Here is a 19,767-nt window from a genome sequence, read left to right as displayed (position 1 = left end):
TGTATGTATGTGTATATATATATATATAATCTCCCAATCAATTTGGCTAGTGTTCAGGCCGAAGTGTCGAAGTTAACTTTGAAAGGAAAGCGAATAGTGATTATGAGGAGACAGAAAAAGAGCCTTTTCTGCCAGGAAAGGTTGGTTTCATGTTTCAGAAGCCGAAGTTGGCGTGAACTGAGTGGGTTGGTGGTGCCTCCAGGGCAGACAGGGCTCTGCTGTGAAGTGTGTACCCGGGTTGCAAGGGTGAATTCAGGCCACCAGTTCCAAGGATCATCCAGTATTGACTGCTGAGGAAACAGGTCTTTTCTGAAAGACCCCTCTGTGGAGAACTTAAGAAAGCTGTAAGGTCGTAGAGTGACCATAAAGGAGGATCTGGATACTCAGCCAGAGGAACTTCGTTGAAGGTGAACTTAGCAAGGTGAATGAGGAAAAGTGCTTAAAGAAAAGGATGAAGAGACAAACCAAGCCCTCTGCATCCAAGGGTTCATCTGAAATATTTCACAACATTGAGGGGGCAAAGGGTAAAATGTTGGAAGCTGATCCTTGGCAATTTGCCAAGGCCTGGGAACAAAGCTTATTCTATATCCTTGGTTATTTGATGAGAAGAGGAAGGCAAATGCTTTAAAACAAAACAAAACCTCTTAACGCTTGTTTCTAGTGTGTTAAAGTTCATGTACTAAATAGATATTCATGTTACTATGTTTCACATTTTCTTGTGCACATATTATGGACATAAGAGTTTTCAGTTTTTCAACGTACATTTGTAAGGGGCATGGAACAATCACAATTTCCTGATTATTAGACTGGCTTTTGGCAGTTTCAACTTGAATGGTCATTTTTTTAATGGTCCCGTACTTCCATGCAAAGCAAGATTGCACATGTGTGTGCACATGTGGATCTTTTTTGCTGAGAGTCAAGATGTTATGTATGTATGGTGTTAAGGCTTTAGATGTATTATTCACCTAAGTTTACACAAATAATCAGCCTTTTCCTGGCGGTTCAGAGTCTTCATTTGTTCTGTAAAGTAGAAAATACTATGGTTCAGGGTGTGGCTTATGCAGCCAAACTTCCAGAGCTGAAATCCTAGCTCTGCTTGCTTACCTTTGACCTGGAGGAAGATGCTCCATCTCTCAAACCCTCCAGTTTCTCACCCATAACCTGAGCGGATAACAGTACCTGGCTCATAGTGTTGTTGCAAAGGTTAAATGAGCAAATGTGTGTAAAGCACTGTGTGCCTGGCAACCGTGGAAACAATACGTGGTAGGGGCTGGTGGTGGTGGTAGTAAAAGCAGTGGAAGTACTCACGATGCCATGTATCTTCAGATGGATTGAAACTGAGGCTTTTTCCTCCATCAGACAGCCTCAGGCTGCAATGCTTTTATTTCTTCTTGTGTTGTGTTACTTATGTGTTCTCTGTTAATTTGGCTTTTGCTGGTCTTTTTTTTTTGCCTCTGTCTCAAGCAGAACAAGCGCCCTACTCTGAGCCGCCCTCTTGTTGGGATTTGATGCTTTTCACCCACAGAGGGGCTATAGCTCAGAGAATTTGTCTTGTGGCAGTGTGGAAGCCCTGAAGAGGGCTCCGTTGCTCGTGGATGGCCTGTCACCAGCAAGCCTAGAAGAGAACCATTTCTTTGGCTCTAGGGCCTCCAAATGAAGTTATACTCAGTCACTGTACACATTACTTGTCTGTCTCAAAAACATCATGTTAGTCTCTGTAAGCATTGAAATTATACCACAATCTGTTACCTTCTCTTGGCATTTCAGTTTTTATTTTTAATATACTGAGAACCTGAAGTACGAAGTGACCTAGGCCTTCCTGAGAAGCCTCGTGTGGGGGATAAGTGGGTTATGAGTTATAGTAACTGATAAATGGTCTCCAGATTAAAAAAAAAAAAGGCAGAATTGTATTTCTTTTAATTTCCCGTCATTTCTCTACGCCTCCTGCTGGCTCACAAATTCAGCTGGAGCATCGTGCTTGCCTAGCTTGTGAGAACAAAGGTGTTGGTGCATCATGTTGGTAATGTGGTAGGGTCTACAGGACCGAATGTTTCTGGGGCCACCCTCTACTAAACTTAAAAGTCATGCTCTGAACAGAGTACTGGGGCTTCATGTTCCCCAAAAGGTACCCTATAGGTTTAGTTGATCTTGTGGCTTAAATAATTTTAATACTTCCTATACTTTTTTCCCCCCTCTTTCCACCCCAAAATTGCTTATACCTGAAATAGGGTTTGCTTTGCCTCATCTGGATTGTGGAAGCTTACCTTTCCCCCCTACTTCCCCTACATTTCCTCAGGGAGCTTGCTGATGCCATTAGCGGGAAAGAGAACACCTTGGTTCATTTTGGCAAAAGTAATCTGAAGTCGTTGAACAAGAAACTGAAAAACTCGCTGTACTGAGAATTTGGTAAACAGCAGCTGCAGTCACTTACCTTAAAAGCCAGCACTGCCCATTTCAGGGGCCACCACCCAGGTGCCTATCAAATGAGTAAAGAAACCAGAGTCCACTAAATTAACAGGTCATCAGTTAATTACACCACAATGAAAAAGAAAAAAAAAAAAAAAACTATGCTGCTAAAAAAAAAAACTTTTAGATCAACTCCTTTCTTTCCTTGAATATCTTAGGCATTTGTTAAAAAATGTAAAGTTTGTGAATAGATGGACCACTGTTTACAGGTATTTCTTATATCCTGGGTATTTCCTTTAACAACATTTGAATGGATAAGGATTTTTGGAAAAGGCTTCCCGTCCCTGGCGAGGGGCAAGACAGAACGTGCTACCTGTCGAAATGCTAGAAGGTCTGAGGTCAGAAGGAAAGCTAGCAAGATTTCACTGGTATCCTGTGCTGTGTGTTGAGGTGGTAGGAACACGTAGGAACCTGCCATTGGGTCTGTTTGTTTTTTAAGTATATACAGTTTGATTTCCCCCCCACACCCGCGCCCCACCCCAGCCCCATGACATTTTTTTTTCAATTGTGGTTAAAAAGCACATAATGCAAAAAACTATCTTAACTGTTCTAAGTGTACGTTTTAGCAGATGTCTGTGCAGCCATCACTACTATACACTGCATAACTTGTTCATTATCCCAACCCGAAATTCTACACTTCCTGAACAATAACTCCCCACTCTCCCCTCCACTCCATGCCTGGCAACCTCTGTTCTTCTTTCTCATGTAAGTGAAATCATACAGTATTTGTCCTTTGGTGTCTGGCTTATTCTACCTTGGGAACTGGGTTTTATGCGTATTTCTCTAACAGGTTGCTTTTGGGGATGGTATTGATAAAAATTTTTAAATTGTCCAAAGCCCCGAGTCTGAAATTCTGTATGCAGAAGTGCTAGTCTTTATTAAACCAAGTGACTAAAATGAGGTGGCATTTTAAGAACTCCATATTTGATTGTTGCTGTCATTAAAAAAAAAAAATCACTATAGTCAGAAAATTTCCCATACCTGAAATCATAAAGTTTCTTTAAAAATCCACTTTTTTGTCACTGCTACTGCTGGTAGTCTGGTTATGTTGGGAATCGCTGCATGTCTTACTGGCATCTGGGGGTCTCAGCAGGGCTTGAGGGAGGTTTAGCCTCTCCTAATATTAGAATCAAGTTTAGCAGTGTGTGAGTGGGCTTCAGGAGGCAGTAGTATTGACATGTAATTGTCTTAACCCACATGCTTTAATGGTTAGCCCTCACTCCGTCTGTAGCCCTACCCCCACCCCAGCAGCATTTGGGGTCCTCTTCTGGAATCTAATGCAAGTTACAAAGGGAGAAAGACCCCCAGAGAGAGCAAGAGACCCTGTCAGTGGGCAGAAACATGATATTAAAACATCACAGCTAGGTATTAGAATACTGAATCTCCCCCCTTCCCTATCCAAGAAATTCCCCATGCATTGTCTAGATGTCTTTAGGATTGCTCCTTTTGATTTTTCTTAAGATGGTCTGTTCCACCGTTGGGGCTGTGCCACTCTGCGCGGTGGGCTTGGAGATCCTGAGTGGAAAAGGCGACCACAGTGAAAACAATGCCCCGGAGTTACGTGTGGCTTTTGTTTGCTTGTCCCTGTTTACCTATTCACAGCCATGGATCCAGTCTGCTGTGCCGTGTAGTACCGTGAAGTCAGGTATACTAGCGCCCCGTTACATGGAGGGTTAAAAACAAGGATAATCCCGACTCCCTGCCCTGTCCGTCTTTCCCTAAAAGACACCGCGTGTGTCAGGATGACAGAGAGGGGCACGGCCAGACCCACGTGTGGCCGATTCCCCGGTCGGGTCTGCCATGTGCTTTTGCAAGCTGCAAAAGTGTTTGCCCTAAAGCCGCTTTCCCTGCACGGCCGGCTCCTGCGTTTTGTTACCAGAACCTGGGGCTGCTTTCTTAGGAACCAACTGAAGAAGGAGCCAGGCTGGATCTCATTTTTGTACATCCTGTGTTGTGAAAATGTATTCTTAAAAAAAAAAAAAAAAAGAAAGAAAGAAAGAAACGAAAGAAAGAAAGCGAAAGAAGGGGGGAAGAAAAGGTTGCCATCCAGTGGAGGAAGGAGTAATTCCCAGCTTCATTCAGGAAAAACGCAGGCTGGAATATGCTTAACTATTTTAACTTGGCTGGGGATTTTTATCACCAGAAGGGTTTTTTTAGTGACATCCGGAGCCAAATGGGTGCCGTGTGCCTTTAAGGAAAGAAGTGCCTCACCAAACTTCCCTGTAGTTGTATCTCACCGTTTGGATAGGGAAGGAAAGTGTTAATTTCTTATTTGTACACTTTTTTTCCCCCGACTTCCTTCCTATTCACTTCATTAAATCTAGAGGCAGTTCAGCATGGGAGCCGTCTGTATGTTGAATTAGGGCTCGCACTCTTGCGCAACACGTCACCAGTCGGAAACTGGGGGTTTGCTTCTGTGATTTATTTCATTATTGTGCTGGTAAAAGGTTTGGAAGGGCATTCTTTTCGGGGTAGTACTTTAGCATTGTGTAGCAAGTTTTTTTTTTTTTTTTTTTGGTGGCCCCCCCCACCTAGCACTGAGTTGAGTCAGTTGAGCCAGTTTAATAAATAATTTTTTAAATAAAAGAACAGTTTTAAATTTCCATGAATAATTTTTACTTCCATGCAGGAGTAAGCGTACTCTACTTCTTTAAGTGCGAAAAGCACTGGGAAATATTTAGTGAATTGATTTCCATTAGAAAAAGACCCTTAGAAATCCCTGAACATAAAGTACTGCATATGGATGTGTTTGGGGTCTTTGGGGAGGAGGGAAGATGTTTTGTAGCTGACTGCATTCCTGCATAAAACCTTAATTTAAGGGGAATAATGGTCAGTACTTTGTGTGTTTCCTTGTGATTTCCAGAACCTAAATTTAATATGAATCTGCACGTATTAGCAATTGTCATAAACATTGTTTCCACTAGTTCTTTTTGCAATTTGTTTTCGCTTCTTAGCTACTCCCAGATTCAGAGATTGATAAATCCAAATATCACGAGCTTGTGCTTTGTTCCGTTTTTGTTTTGTTTTTTCAAAATTAAGGGGAGGGGGGTGAGCTTAGAGCTATCCTTCTCACAACTTCCCCCTCTTCATGTATCCCACTGAAAAGAAAAACAATGAAAAATTTTACAGCAGGAAAGTGAAAGGGAAGTGTCACAGTTGTTCGGGATTTTCTTTAAGGAGAAAGAATGACATTGTATTAAAATGTTTGAAATTGAGAACATGCACATTGCTTTTACTGACATGTATTTAATGAAAAAAAAATTCTTTTATTAAAAAAAAAATCATCTTAGATTGCTCCAAAAACATGCAGTCTATTTTTTAAGCACTAAAATGAGGTTTAAAATACCAAAGAAAAAAGCATAAATTGTTTTTAATTTTTTAAAATAAATTTGAATATTAATTTGGTTTTTTTTATTGGCTTAATTGTTAAAATGAGAGTAAGAATCAGAAACCATCTGAGCTAAAAATCTCTAATTCTGCTGCCTGGAATAATAAGGGGGAAAAATATGATAAGTAGTTGTCAATATTAAAACAGGCTGAAGGAGGAAGGCTTCGGGCCTTGTAGTAGGTAGAATGAAACAGCAGATTTGAGTATCCACAATCCTTTCAGTATTAAATTTTCAGTAAAATAAAATTACTTGTATATGAAAACATAGCCTTTCCCCAGCTCTCTTTTTTTTCCTGATCAGCTGATGAAGAGACTAGCAGCTCGCTGCTTTGCTGGCTTGTTAATTTTATCCCCACTAACTGTGATTTCCGATAGCCGGCCTGCTGATAGTGGTAAGGTAAATATCCTTTTTCGTTGCCGTCTTGAAGATTCAGTAGAACTACATCCCAGGCATGTGTAGGTGTGTAACACATCAAAAGCCGGTGTTCTCCGTATTTCTGTGTGCAACTGGGTGCTTGAGGAGAGCAGTACCATTAACTGTTGACAGCCTTGCATGCTGTATTTATTATTAGCATGTTCAGTCTCCAAGATTTGCGGGACAATTTCCTTTTCTTAATCTTCGCTTAGCTGCAGTGTGTTTAGCTGTATAGTGGGTGTCCTGCTTTTAGGCAAATGAATATTAATGAAATAATGTGGAGCTTTTTTTTTTTTCCTTTTTTTTTTCTTTTTTCCTCATAACTCATCAGATCTCGCCTCCTTCATAGTGGTTATCTGAACACTGTAGGATCGTGATGGAAATTGTCTTTTGATTATTAAGGCCTAGCCTCAGACTGTCCCTTAGGATTCTGTCTCTGTGCATGTTGCTTCTATGGGTTTGCACATTGGAGGATGCATAGAAAACATTCTTTTAATCCCACTAGCATTTTTAACATGCCAGGTTGTTTTGTGTTCTGCACCAGGTTTTCTTCATAAAACCTTTCTTTTTCAGGAGGCATTGTACACAAGTGAAAGAAATTATGTCTGAGCTGTAATCACTCTTTATATTGATTGTTATACTCACATGATCATAAATATTAGCCATGTTTGGTGCTGTGGAGAAATGAAGGTAATTGCTTTATGATTAGGGCTCTTTCAGCTACGAGAAAGGATTGATTAGCATTTGCATACTGGAAGCAATATTGAGAGGCAGGAGGAACAAATAACAACATCAGTTATTCTGTGTGAGAAAGCAATCTTGAAATGTAATTTAAAGGTTTTTTTAAAAAAATTTTCTTTTTCATGGTCAAATTTTCTTTTATCTATTTTTTTATTGCAGTTTTTCTTTTATTTTTCTTAAGTTTTGAGATTTATCAGGGTGGGGGGAAGAAAAGTTTAAACTTCTGGGTCTGTCACATGGATCTTTTAGCCATTTACGAACAGGTTTCTTTTATACCTGGTTGTTTTTATAGCTATTTTATTATCTCTCTGCATTAGTGCTGCTGGCTCTGGTTTAAAGCAAGCGTTTGCAGGTAATTGGAAAAAAGTGTTTGTTGTTTGTGAGTGTGTGTGTTCTTTATCAGATGATTTAAGTGCGTTTACCAAGGAATGTGGCTTTGTACTTCCTGTTTCCTTGTTTACTAATTGCTACGTTAGAACAAAAATCTGGATGGAATTCTGATTTATGTTGTGAATCATGAGTAAATTGATGTAAAACCTCAAAAAAGGGTCAGAGCTTATATGATTGTAAGGATGTTTTCTTAGAGGGATTTTTTCTTCACCCATCCCTTGTTTTGTTTTGTTTTACTGTTCCTCCCCCCCCCCCCCCCCTTTACAGTAATGAGACAATTAAGGTCTTTTTCTTACATTGAGCTAAAATTTCATTTGGATTCAGTTATCTTTCAGACACTTAAATGTATAGCTCTTTTTGTACTCGTCATTTCTTCTCACGATTAGTGTTTCCGGCTTTCAACATATTTTGTTCACGGATTAGACTTGGTTTTAAGATGCATTGATTCAATATGGCGGTCTTTGCTCTTTCTTCTTACTTGACTGGTTACTGTTAACTTCTATTTTTTTTATTATTTGATTTTTGTTAGTTTAATTTTATTCTTACTACTCAGGTTGGCTTTTTAAAATTTTCTTGGTGATTCTCTTGTCTTGAATTTTCTTCCTTCGTTCCCTGCTACACCAGGCCATTGAAGACGGCAATTTGGAAGAAATGGAAGAGGAAGTACGGCTCAAGAAGCGAAAAAGACGAAGAAATGTGGATAAAGATCCGGCAAAAGAAGATGTGGAAAAAGCCAAGAAGAGGAGAGGCCGCCCTCCAGCTGAGAAACTATCCCCAAATCCCCCCAAACTGACGAAGCAGATGAACGCCATCATCGATACTGTGATAAACTACAAGGACAGGTGAGTGTTTCACTCTTAAACCTTGATCATCTTCCCCAAGAGTATGATTGATAATTCACCACAGAGCAAGATTTAGGAAGGTGTGTACTGGGGCGTTAAGGTTCTTTCTACTTTCATGTTTCACAGCTTTTGCCCCAAAGGTGTCAGAAACTTTGTACCATGTTCACAATGGCTGCTCTTGCTATTTGGGATGCTATTTTACCAGCTATTATTTGAGATATTTGGAAATAGTTTAGATTACAAAATTAAAGTCTAAGCTGGAGGAGGATTCTTAAGGATCTCTAAAATACCATCCTTTATGGGGAAGGATTTGGAATGGTAGCGTGAAATTCTACTTTTGGGCTGAGTTGTTAGGGAGAGAAGAATCCTAGCATACTTAAGGTAAATATTTCATGTCAAGACTCTGTTGAAAACCAAACAGATGCTTCGTCAAAAATACCATTCCTTCTTTCCTTCCAACACACTTGAATATCTGAGTGCTTGTTTGAACCATCTCCTTCTTCATAATGATACTACTTAGCATGGCATTTCAGCAGATGTAACTCGTTTTCATGGAACTTTTCAGTGTGATCGTTAAGAAATCTGTGCTGGACACTATTATCCCCAGACCTGTGTCTGTCAGCCCAATACAGTAGATAAACTAGTTAGGCTACATTTTGGGTAGTTGTTTTGGTTTCTGCTTGATAATCATGTGATGCAGTTTTCATAGGAAGATCACCTCTCCTTCCAGTTGAAGAATTAGGAAACAAAAGAATTAAACATTGTATTTCTCTTGATGGCAGAGTGGCATTGATCAGTTTTTGGTTACCATTTTTTTTTTACATTAACTAGTGTTGCTCTGTACACCTGGGAGTATTTAACATGAATAACTAAGTTGTGATTTTAGTTTCTCATTGTGACTTTAGTGCATGTGTATTACCAGGAAGAAAACCTCATAATAAAGATGAAGTAGTATAAAAAGGAAGAAACTTTCCACCTAGAGGTTTTTTTGTTAGGTCTAAGTTATATTTTCTGTAAGAAGTCTCCAGAAATGGTGAAAAGTGGTAGGAGGAGGTGTGTGTGTGAAAGAGTCAGAATTTCATGCCCCTCTTTGTGTCCCAGATTTTTTAGGTTCTCTGCTTACTCTTTTTTTGTTGTTCTTTTTTTCTTTCAAGTGTATCCCCTTGCATATTTCAGAAGTGGCAATAAAGAACAGCCCTATTATATTGGGTTTGGGTAAGCTGCTCATTGACATGGGTATGACAGCCGTCCAGGAAAGAAAATTTGGCCACAGGTCGTTTCTTTGACCAAAGCAAACATGCAGACTTGTTTGTATACTAAGAGTTAGTAACACTGTCAAGTTTCTCTTCGTCCCCAGCCCTACCAATAGATGTGCCACAGGCAGGGACAGTTTCTAGGAAGCCAGCTTGAACAGTGATGATGCCTTATTTTATCAGCCTCTTTGTGTAAGGAAAAAAAGTAGAAAGAATCACTCTTGCATATACCACCAACTCTTCTGCCTTTGTCTCACGGGAGCACAACATCTGTTACTTTGACCAAGTATGCCTTGTTCATAAACTGTTGAGTGAGAAGGGCCATAGAAACGCTGAGAAGAGCCAAGAAGAGGTTTAGAACCTAGGCCTTCTATTCCAGGTGATGGCTAGCTCCTCCTTTAATGGCATAAAAGAGGTCACCAGCTGCTGGTCCACATACTGCCAACAGATTGATTTGTTTCATGGTTCATGTTGTGTAGGGCCTGGGTAGAAAAAAAGCAAACAGATAAAACTGGAAAGAATTTCTTATAAACCTCAAGTGTTTTCCGTTATGTTTGCAAAACCCAAAAATCATGCTACATTCTACCCAAGTTTCCCTAAGGTCGCAATTGGTGGGACTGAAGAAGTGGCTCCCCCCTCTCCATGGGCTCTCCTGATCTGGGGTGTCCCACTCCCCATCACCTGCTCTCATCCTACCAGTGTGGAGTGCCTGCTGCCATCTGTCATCATGCTTTTCACACCTGGCCTGCCTGACTCCTTTATATTACCTGCAGGCTCCACAGCTTTTTGGGTTTATGACTTCCTAAAACACAAAGCTAGGGGCTGACCACTTTCCTCGAAACCACCACAAAATTTGAGGTTCCATCCCTTACCCCTCAGCTGAGCACAGCTCTGTAGGTCACAGCACAAGCTGTAGTCTGGGTTCAGCTACCCTTGGTTGAGTCTAACTCCAGGGTTTACTACCTATGGGGCACTTGGGCAACTTCCTCAATCTCTGTGAGCCTGTTTTCCTCATCCACAAAGTGGGATGATAACCATAACTGCCTCTAGAGGTGTTAGGTGAATTTGGTGAGTTAATATAGACCAAGCTCATGGAGTCGTCTCATTATTAATAATCAGCCTTTCAGACTACTTTTAGCTCATCAGGTGGGTAAATGGAGCTCTGAGTGCTTTAAAAGAAGCATCCTTCCTAATAGGATTTCCGTCCTATTTTTTCCCCTGAAAACAGAAAATAGTTTCAATGGGACTGATTACTGAGCATGTCTTTGGTTGTATTGTAGGGGAAGAATATTTAAATATTTTAGCATGCAGACATTAAGTACTTTTTTCCTCCCCTTTCTCTGGTTTTAATTACTTATTTAACCCTTTCTTGAAAAGTACCCTCCTAAGGCTCATTCTGTGAGCTTCCACATTTGGGTACATTCTGGGGTGTATGTACTCAGTTACTGCTGTGTATTTCATGGATTTTTTGTGTGTGTGTGTTAGTAATCTAGAAAAAGCACTTATTCTGAATATTTCTGTGTTTTATTTCTCTTACCAAACTTGGTGCTCAAGTAGGAGGCACTCAAATTAGTAGGGCCTTAATTGGATACATTGTTATATTTTTGTTGGTTTTAGAAAATACTGCTGGGAAACTCACCTACCCTTCCATGTGTTGAGATTTCTGTACCATTAAAGTCAGCTACTAATATAGCAATTCAACCTACCTGTGCAAGAAATACCACCTGTACTAATCTCCCTCCTATCACCTCAGCCAAATGTTAGGGCTCTGACAGTCATACAGATTAGCAGTGTATTAAATAAGAACTGCCATCTATATTTAACTGATATATAAGAATTAATTAGCTCTCATGAGACAGTTTTTTCAAAGTTCTTGCATGATTCTGGGACAGATGTATCTTTCTTTTTTATAAAGAACTAGGATAATTTAAGCATCTATTTATTGCCTTTGTTTTCAGTGCCAGGCCTTTTTTTTTTTTTAAAGAAGGATACTTTTTCAGATGTGACCCCAAAGAGCCAATAATTTTGTGTGATTCACAAATGTAAGATCCTCTGTATAGATTGCTGTCTAAAGGTAGTACTGGTCAGCTACTCTCTTGTTTCTACCATTTTCTTTCAAGTCGAGGGTTTGTTAGAAGGTTTTGTTTTGACTCAACTATATCATGCATTGTTTTCTGCCTCTATACAAGGCTTTTAAAAATCCTGTTCTAAGATTATGTAATATTTAACCTAAGACTCAATTTCTTTAAAAAGGATTCATCCTAATCTGCATCTGTAACTCTTTAAAAATTGCTCCAGGGATGAGATCAAGAATAAGGTGTTGAGGGATAGGGTCTCAGAGAGAGAACTGTCCCAAATCTAGAGACATGGCTTGGAGTTACTTGGATAAGGGAAAGATTCTAGATTGTTTCAGGGTTGTAGCTGTCTCTGGTTCAACTTCTCACAACCCAGATGCATCACCCTCATCACCTTTGACGGATCGCCATCCAGCCTCTGTGAGGGTGCTCCCAAGAGTTAGTTCACTATGTTAGGGGGCATGCCGTTCATGACACTGAAGCACACCTCTAAACACAGTCCTTTCCTTTGTTTTTTTTATTTTTATTTTTTAGTCCTTTCCTTTATTAAAATGGATTCAGTCTTCTGATTTCTAGCGATTCTACTTGGACCTTCCAAGAGTAAATCTGTCCTCATTCCAAGAAATGTCCTTTGTGAACGTGTCCACCTAAGGACACTCTCCTTGAGGCTGAAACACCTCCCTTTGCTCTCTGAGTGATATCTAAATTTGTACCACCTAGTCCCATTCCTTAGGCACATCCTACCTTCTTAGTGTCCCATTTTAAATATGACGCCCAGAGCTCTGAAGGTATTCTGATGGCTAACTGCAGGGTGGCCAGCTTCCTTGATCTGTACACCAAAATTCTGTTACCGTAACTCAGGAGTGTATTAACATTTTCCAGCAGCTCTGACACAGACTTAACCTTTATGGAACATGGGACTTGTTGAAAAGCTCCCTCAAAACATGCAGAAAGTTCTTTTGTCACTTGAATACTGCCAAGGTTAGCCTTCAACTGAGGATTTTTCTTTTTTTTTAACCTGTATTTACTGACTTCATTCTTTTCCCTGTGCAGTTCCATTTATCTGATTCATGTCCCATCCTTATAGTCTACTTTTACAACTTAATTTTTAGGGTTTAAAAAAAAAAAAGTTTCCTTGTCTAAGTCTTTTGGTCATCAGAAGATTTGTTATAAGCTGTTGCTGAGAACCTTCTAAAGGGCAAAGGACAGGTCTCAATTATGTGCCCCCTGAAAATCACTTCAGGTTGACAAGAAAAGTAACTAGTAATCCTAAAGTCGATTAGCCATCTGCGAACTCACATGACCATGCCATCATGTCACGCACATTCATCTATACTTTGTCAAGGCTATCAAAAAAGGCTGAAACCAAGAGACACCACATTTGTGGCCTTTCCAATCTATCCACCTGGAAACCCTGCTGAAAGAATGAAATGAGGTTAGCCTGCCATGGTTTTTTCTAGGCGACCCCCTGCTGGTACTTAAATGATGTTATTTATCTTCTCTAAATAGCCCTGTGGCATCAGAATAATTTCTTCTAAATTTTTTACTGAGGGTCTACATCAAGCATAGCAGCCTTGAGTTTCCTTTTTCATTTTGACATGAGGACCCTGGCACTCTTCTCATCTTCTGACTCCATTTCTATTCTTTGTGATTTCTTAAACATTATTAGAAGCAATCCACACACTCCTTCAGGATTTAATTAGTTTGCAACTGAAACTTGGATTCATTTGAAGCGCCTTCATATGCTCTGTTGACTCTCCCATTGGTAGCTTTTGTTCATTTATTGTGCCTTACTTTTCAAATCTGAGCATTGTTCTCATCCCTAAAGAATCTGGAAACAGAAGATGAGGTCATGTCATCTCCTTGCTCCCTGATAACTGCTTGAGGACTGTAGCAGGAACATTCCAGGAGGACTGGCCCTGCTCTCTGCAAACAGTTGGGATTTCAGGTTGAGCGCTGAGGATGGACACAGGGAAGCAGTGGGGGAGGCAGAAGATACCTGTCTGGCTGGTCTGAACCCAGGTGGATGAAACCCTGGCCCCCAATGGGGTTGGGGGTGGGGTGGGGGCAGGGCTGGTGACCCCTGGGCTGGGCTCCTTCCTCCCTGACACTCTTGGGGCTCTGCTGTCCTCCCTGAACAAAGACTGTTATCTTCTTGCCCCAAATTTTAAGAAGCCTGTCAATATGTCTAAGAATGGTGGAAAGTCTTGGCTTGTTCCAAATTTTAGCTCCTCACATTATAAGAAATCATTCATTCATCTTGGAAATATTTATGGCCTTCCTCCCTTATTTTCAGCCCTATACTGCAGAACAGGGATAGTGGGTTTAAAAAACAACAACAACAACAAAAAACACCTCAAAGTGCTTATCCCACTCATTCACTGTATGGGCATTGGAAGAGATAGTCTTCCTACCAGATGGGGTCTTCCTTCAAACAGGTGGCTGACCAGGGGAATTTGGGGAGGGAAGGGGTCATTTGAGCCCATGATACGAAGGTGCAATGACATTTTCCTGTGTTTAGAGTCACTTTTAGAAAACAGAACTATCACTGTAAAGACATTTACCTTGAGAAAGGAGAGGCAACATTTCTTTCCTTTACCTTTTAGAACCCTTCCAAGGAAGGACTCCATAGACTTCAAACCTTAGGACTAAGCGTACTCGTTTACTTCCTGTACACACCAAAATCACTTGTAGCATTTCCCTCGGTTTCAGGAAGGCCAAGCTGCTGTTTTTGAAGGTCCACATCTCATCAACCCATTCTCCAGAAGGGATGGACTCCTGTTAAAAATGTTCCCTTGTTCCAAGGTTTTCTCTCAAGTGCTTGACCTGAAGTGTATTGTTTACTGAGTGGAGGCTTTCCCTCATGGATCACCATCCAGAGGTTTCGATCTACAGTGGACTGTTCATACCTCTCCAAAATAGATTTGTAGTAACAGAGATTTTTAAAGCCAAATCCATGTTACTGTATTCTTTTTCTGGTTTTTGTTTTGGTATTTTGTACCTTTTTTCTTTGCTCAAAGTGATCAGATCACTGACCTGTGTAGGTCTGTCCCCATGCACTCCTTATTGTGATCATTTGATATTATTTGCTGGGATCTCTTTTGTTCTGAGGCTTGCATCCCCCACCCCTCTTCATTAATTTCAGCTCACAGAACCTTGCCCATCTTCTCTGTATTATTTACATCCTGTTCTATAAAATGTGTAAGATAATATTTTCTGTTGCCAAGTTTCTTTCTTCATGACTACATGTTCTGAGACAATGTGATCTGTTTTTGGCCTCTGTAGCCCCGTGGCTAACATTATCATCAACCTAGTGTCCCAAAGGCACAGCAGAAAAAGCATTCCCAATCCTGTGCCTTATTCCTGATACTCACTCCGATACCAAGTTCCCTCAACACGTGTATAAGCATCTGTCCTGGACACCCCAGCTTCTGAGGCCTCATACACTTCTCCAAGTAGGCCATCCTCATGGCAGGCCTTGCCTGGGGAAGCCATGTGCTGCCTGTGCCCCCCACCTCCAGGCTGCTCTTCATCCTGCTTGTCTGGGGTGTCTATGTGAGCCTGCCTCACTGGTTACTTGCATGGCTTCCCATCGCCTAGTGGATGATAATCGAACTTCTTAGCACAGTTGGAAAGGTAGTTAGTCATCCAGGGTCTGGCCTTGATGACCTTCCCAATTTCCTTTTCTGTCATGTCCCTGCCTGTTCCTCCTTTTATTTCAGACATTCCAGCTCAGTCTCTTTTTTTCCGCCTTTTGGCTCCTGGGTTTATGCTTTTCCCCCTCTGCTGTGCCCCCAAGCCCTTCTAAAAGCCAGCAGTGGCTTCCAGAAGGTATTTTGTAAGCGGCCACACCTGTCACACCTGCGTAGGCTGTGTATGCCAGAGGGCGTTGTCCTCCTCTAGAGTTAAGGTCTGGATGGGAGGGAGGTTTCTCCTGCGATTTCTCCTGCTTAATTTGCCACCACACCAAGGGACACCAGTATAGCAGGTTCAGAATGGCTCAGTGGAAGGTGCTTCCCTAGAGGCCCGTGGAAGAGCCAGAGATGTCAGGTGGTGGTTGTCCTTTCCAGTGGAAGCAATTTACTCGAAAAGCGTAGAGGTCTGGGACGCAGTGCCAGCTACCCGGGTGGTGTCATCTGGAGGGCCCTCCTTAGGCTGGCGGCTGTCGCAACGTGCACTCCAGCTACCTGAGGTAAGTAGGAGGAGGAGCCAGCCTCTCCGCAGCAGATGCTGCCTCACTTGCCATTGCTTCTGGAGTCGTGGATGGAACCTGTGCGCAGAGAAAGGGAACTGGATTAACAGGCATTTACATGTTTCAGACAAGCAGGAGAAGTCTCAGAGACGTTAGGAAATCATTTTTTTTTGGGGGGGGGGTCCTCCCCCCTTTTCTGTAGAACTGCGTTTTTTCAGAGTGTGGTTCCACACACGACCTCGTGTGGTCTGCCCCCAAATCCCATGAGGAGGCGGGGCAGGCAGGTGAGCAGTCCGAGGCCTGGAAAAGGGAAATGACTCCCCCCCACAACCCCCCACCCCAAGGTCACCCAACATAGAAGGAAGAGCTGGGCTGGGGCTCGAACCCAGGTCTTCTGACTCCGGTGTTCTTTCTACTCTACCGCAGGTGTAACGTGGAGAAGGTGCCCGGTAATTCTCAGTTGGAAATAGAAGGAAACAGGTCAGGATCTGTCTTGCATCCCCTTGTCTCTGAATACAGGTATCCCTTGGCACAGCGGACAGACCGACTCCGAAGGAGCCGGGAGCACACTTCTCCACGTGCCTCCCGACCCCCCACCCGCACCCGCACCCGCACCCCCCGCCGCCTTGGGCTGGGACACGGGGGCGCACGGATACTCGAAAACACCTGTCAGGGCTTTCCAGCGTGTCTGTGCCGTGCTGCGGTTTGGCCGTGTCGGGTCTGTAAACGCCCTTCGCACACGGGCGGCGTCGGGAGCCCCGGGCAGGCCTGCCTCGCTGCATCGCCCGCGACAGGGGGCTTCCGTGGCCTCTCCCTGCCCCGCCATCCCAACCCCGGCTGCCAGCGCAGCTTCGGGCTGACTTCCGTCGGCGGCCTCCTAACTTCCGGCCGCCTCAGGGTAGACGCTTCCTGAGCCGCGCCCGCGCCCGTGGCGCGTGGCTGTCCAGGAGGGCGCGAGGAGCCGTGTGCGCATGCGCCCGCGCCCGTATCTGCCATCATGGCGGCGGGCCAGCGGAGGGTTTGCGCCCTGGGCGTGGCTCTCGGGGCCCCGCCCCTGCCACGTGGTCTCCCCATCGGCCTCAGCCTGCTGGTTGGCCCTCCGGGTGCTGCTTCCGCTGCGGGTGCGACACGGAAATGCTCCTGTAGAGGCTTTGTGAGAGTGAGGCGGTGTTGGTGGAGCGGCAGAGGGGGATGCGCACGATTTCCCGGGGTTAGGAGCCACTAGAACTACATGGAAGGTTTTTGTTTTTATTTTTATTTTTTTGTTTGCTTTCAGTCAGCCTGAACTTTAAAAGGGTATGATCCTTGACTGTCCATATTCCACTCTTCTGGGTTGACCCCGTAACATCCTTGACAGCATTTTCTCCCCACACTAGTGTGGGGTGATCCAGTCTAGGGCCAGGAGGAAGAAGCCTTGAAGCTGCTGCTCCCCTGCGTTCCAGAAGGAATACCCATCCCCAGTCGTGTCAGTAGGATGGTTAATTTGAAGGTGGGGGTGACCGGCGCCTGCCCCATGTCTGTGCGGGCGTGGGACTGTTGGAGGGCATGGTGGGTGCTCAGGAAACAGCGTTGGGTCCTGGAACCCAGACACCCTAATAAATGTAGGGTGTACTGTGGGACATCAGGAATTGGGTTCCATTTTTGCCATCACGGAACTCAGTCTGGATTTGCATTTGGGATTGAATCAACAAATAACTGGACTTTATTAGTGGGGCCACTTTAAAATAAGGAAGCAGCTTGGATAACAGCTTCCGCCACCCCAACAGGGAAAGGAGGACGCTTTATGGTCCAAATGGCATGATGTGGCTCAATGGCCAACCCAGCCAACAAGGACAGACATAAGCTCATTTTACCGCTCTTCCATCAAAACGGTCTTGTGACCATGAAAAATGGACTAATCACAACTTAAAAGGGAATTGGAAGCCTCCGATGTCATGCCTGGGCTTTTTGGCGGGGATGATACGGCTGAGTGTAGTTGACACCTAGATAGATACATTTTTACGGAAGGCACATTTAAACTACAATTTCGAGAGCCATAGCAAGGGCCTTGGCGTTTCCTCCCTCCGGGCTCTGGAGTCTTTCTCGTCCCTTACTGTCAGGTATGCTGCTTTTTTTCCACCCCCATGTGCCGGAGTTTATGATGTGTGTTGTTCAGAACTTGCATTAGGATGAACAGAGTTTGAAAGTTCTTTTCATGTGTTGAGAAGCACCGAGCATTTTCTGTATCAGTTTGTGCGAGTATTGAGAAAGGGGGTAGAGAAATGAATAAAACGGAATGCCTGAAAGCATAGTGGGAAAGAGCTATAAAGGAAGAACACGTACCCAGTTATGAGTACAGTGTGGTGTACAGGGGGCACAGTGCAGGAGAAGTAAAGGCCTCACTCAAGTCTTCTTGTGGGCAGGGTGAGGATTCCTATGTAGACCGCAGGGGTGGTGGATGAGGCAGAAGCACTTGGTCCCGTGTGGCGGGCAGCCATGGTGATAAGGAAAAGCAGGACCCTCTAGAGACCATGTGAATCCGAGAAGGACGGGTCCCTGCAGTGCAAGGAATGGGGGGAAGGCATGGGACAAGGCAGTGGGTATGAGGACGGATGTGACTTCTCAGAGGTGTGACTGATGAGACTCCAGAGCAGATGTGAGAGAGGAGGATCTACAGATCACCCTTGGGTCCCTGGTAAGTGAATGTGGTGCCACTCACAGGAACTCGGGTGAAAGGACAGGTGGCATGTGTGGGTGCCACGTGCACGTGTGCACAGCTACCCCGCCCAGCCTACTCCCTCCCTGGAAGTCCGATTTCTCTCTATGGCTATAAACTGCCCTTGATGTTGTGATTATGTTGCTAGTATTGACTATCCCTTCAGGACTAGCCAAGAAGCTCTTTTAGATGAAATTTATTTTTAGCAGTGTTGTCACCAGACATGGTGTCTTTCTTTAATAGGGGAGAGAGGCTATGATCTGCTATGGATCTCGGTCTCAAGCACTTTTGTGTATAGTAGCTCTAATTAGACTAGAGAGAAACTGTTGTGAAATAGTAGTGTGACCAAGTAGACACACTTGTAGAAAATCTTCCTTCAAGGTGAAGAGCCTTTCTTCCTATATTGGATATTTGGCGCTTAGCCTCAGGGCTGACAGTTTATCTTATGTAGCTACAACAGCCTGGTGAGGTCATAACTTCATGCGTTGTCTGGGATGGTGCTCCCCAGACTGGGGTCCTCAAACTCCAGCCCTAGAGCTTCTGCACTTAGAGACGCTGAGAAATCTGACCAAAAATAACCTGTTGAACTTTGTTCCACCTGGTGTATCCCCAAAACTTCTTGGACGAACAGACCCCTTTTTCCAGGGAAAACAGTTAAAAATCCATGAAGCATGTGTTCCATGGAGCACACTTTGGGAAATGCTGAGGAGTTGCATTTCATCCAGGGAGAGTTTGCTCAGGGAAATGTGGGTTTCAGTACTTTATTTTTCCCTCATAACAAATACTGATACTTTTCATCTGTTCAATCAAATAGGCTATTTTGACTCCTGGCGACTTGACACTTATTTATGATGCTCGGCCAATTATACCCACATAAAGCAAGTGGGCAGCCTGCAAATAAACTTAGCCTGTTCTCTTTCCAAGGCGCAGAAGGCCTCCGGAGGCTTCCAGGGTCAGTCTGGCCCGGAAATCCAGGGTCTCTGCCTCTCAGAGCTGCAGACTAATACCAGCATAAATGACCTCTCTCTGAGGGAGGAGGAGGAGGAGGAGTCCCAGCTGGAATAACAAACCAGATTTTCTTACAGGCTGATAAAACTGTCTTTAAAGCCACTCTACAAGCATTTTAATAAAAAATGGATTGCTCCGTATGATGGCAGTTATTGGACATATATGTTCTTTCATATTTGTGGGGGAAAAAGAATCTGCCTCTTTCCTTAGAATCACATGTTATATGTCTTCCTTAGGAGTTTGCTGAAACAGCAATTTAAGGCAAGGCAGTGCTCTGGTGCCCCCTTTAACCCACCCTTTTA

At 43.3% G+C, this 19,767-nt stretch overlaps 1 protein-coding gene across 2 annotated transcripts in view; it reads left to right on the top strand.

The window, feature by feature from the left end:
* LOC140597280 (probable global transcription activator SNF2L2) overlaps window positions 1–19,767 on the top strand; it is a 96,030-nt gene that overhangs the window by 48,999 nt on the left and 27,264 nt on the right. The window contains exons 9-10 of one of the 2 annotated variants that reach the window (XM_072745316.1): window positions 8,025–8,242; window positions 16,189–16,242. In XM_072745316.1, the coding sequence (XP_072601417.1) occupies window positions 8,025–8,242; window positions 16,189–16,242 (272 nt within the window). The remainder of the gene's footprint in view (window positions 1–8,024; window positions 8,243–16,188; window positions 16,243–19,767) is intronic. The other variant, XM_072745317.1, reaches the window with a different exon arrangement.

This window comes from Vulpes vulpes, unplaced genomic scaffold, assembly GCF_048418805.1.
Source record: "Vulpes vulpes isolate BD-2025 unplaced genomic scaffold, VulVul3 u000000648, whole genome shotgun sequence".
Taxonomy (NCBI): domain Eukaryota; kingdom Metazoa; phylum Chordata; class Mammalia; order Carnivora; family Canidae; genus Vulpes; species Vulpes vulpes.
Note: the sequence above shows the minus strand (reverse complement) of the source record. Positions and strands in the feature narration are given on the sequence as shown.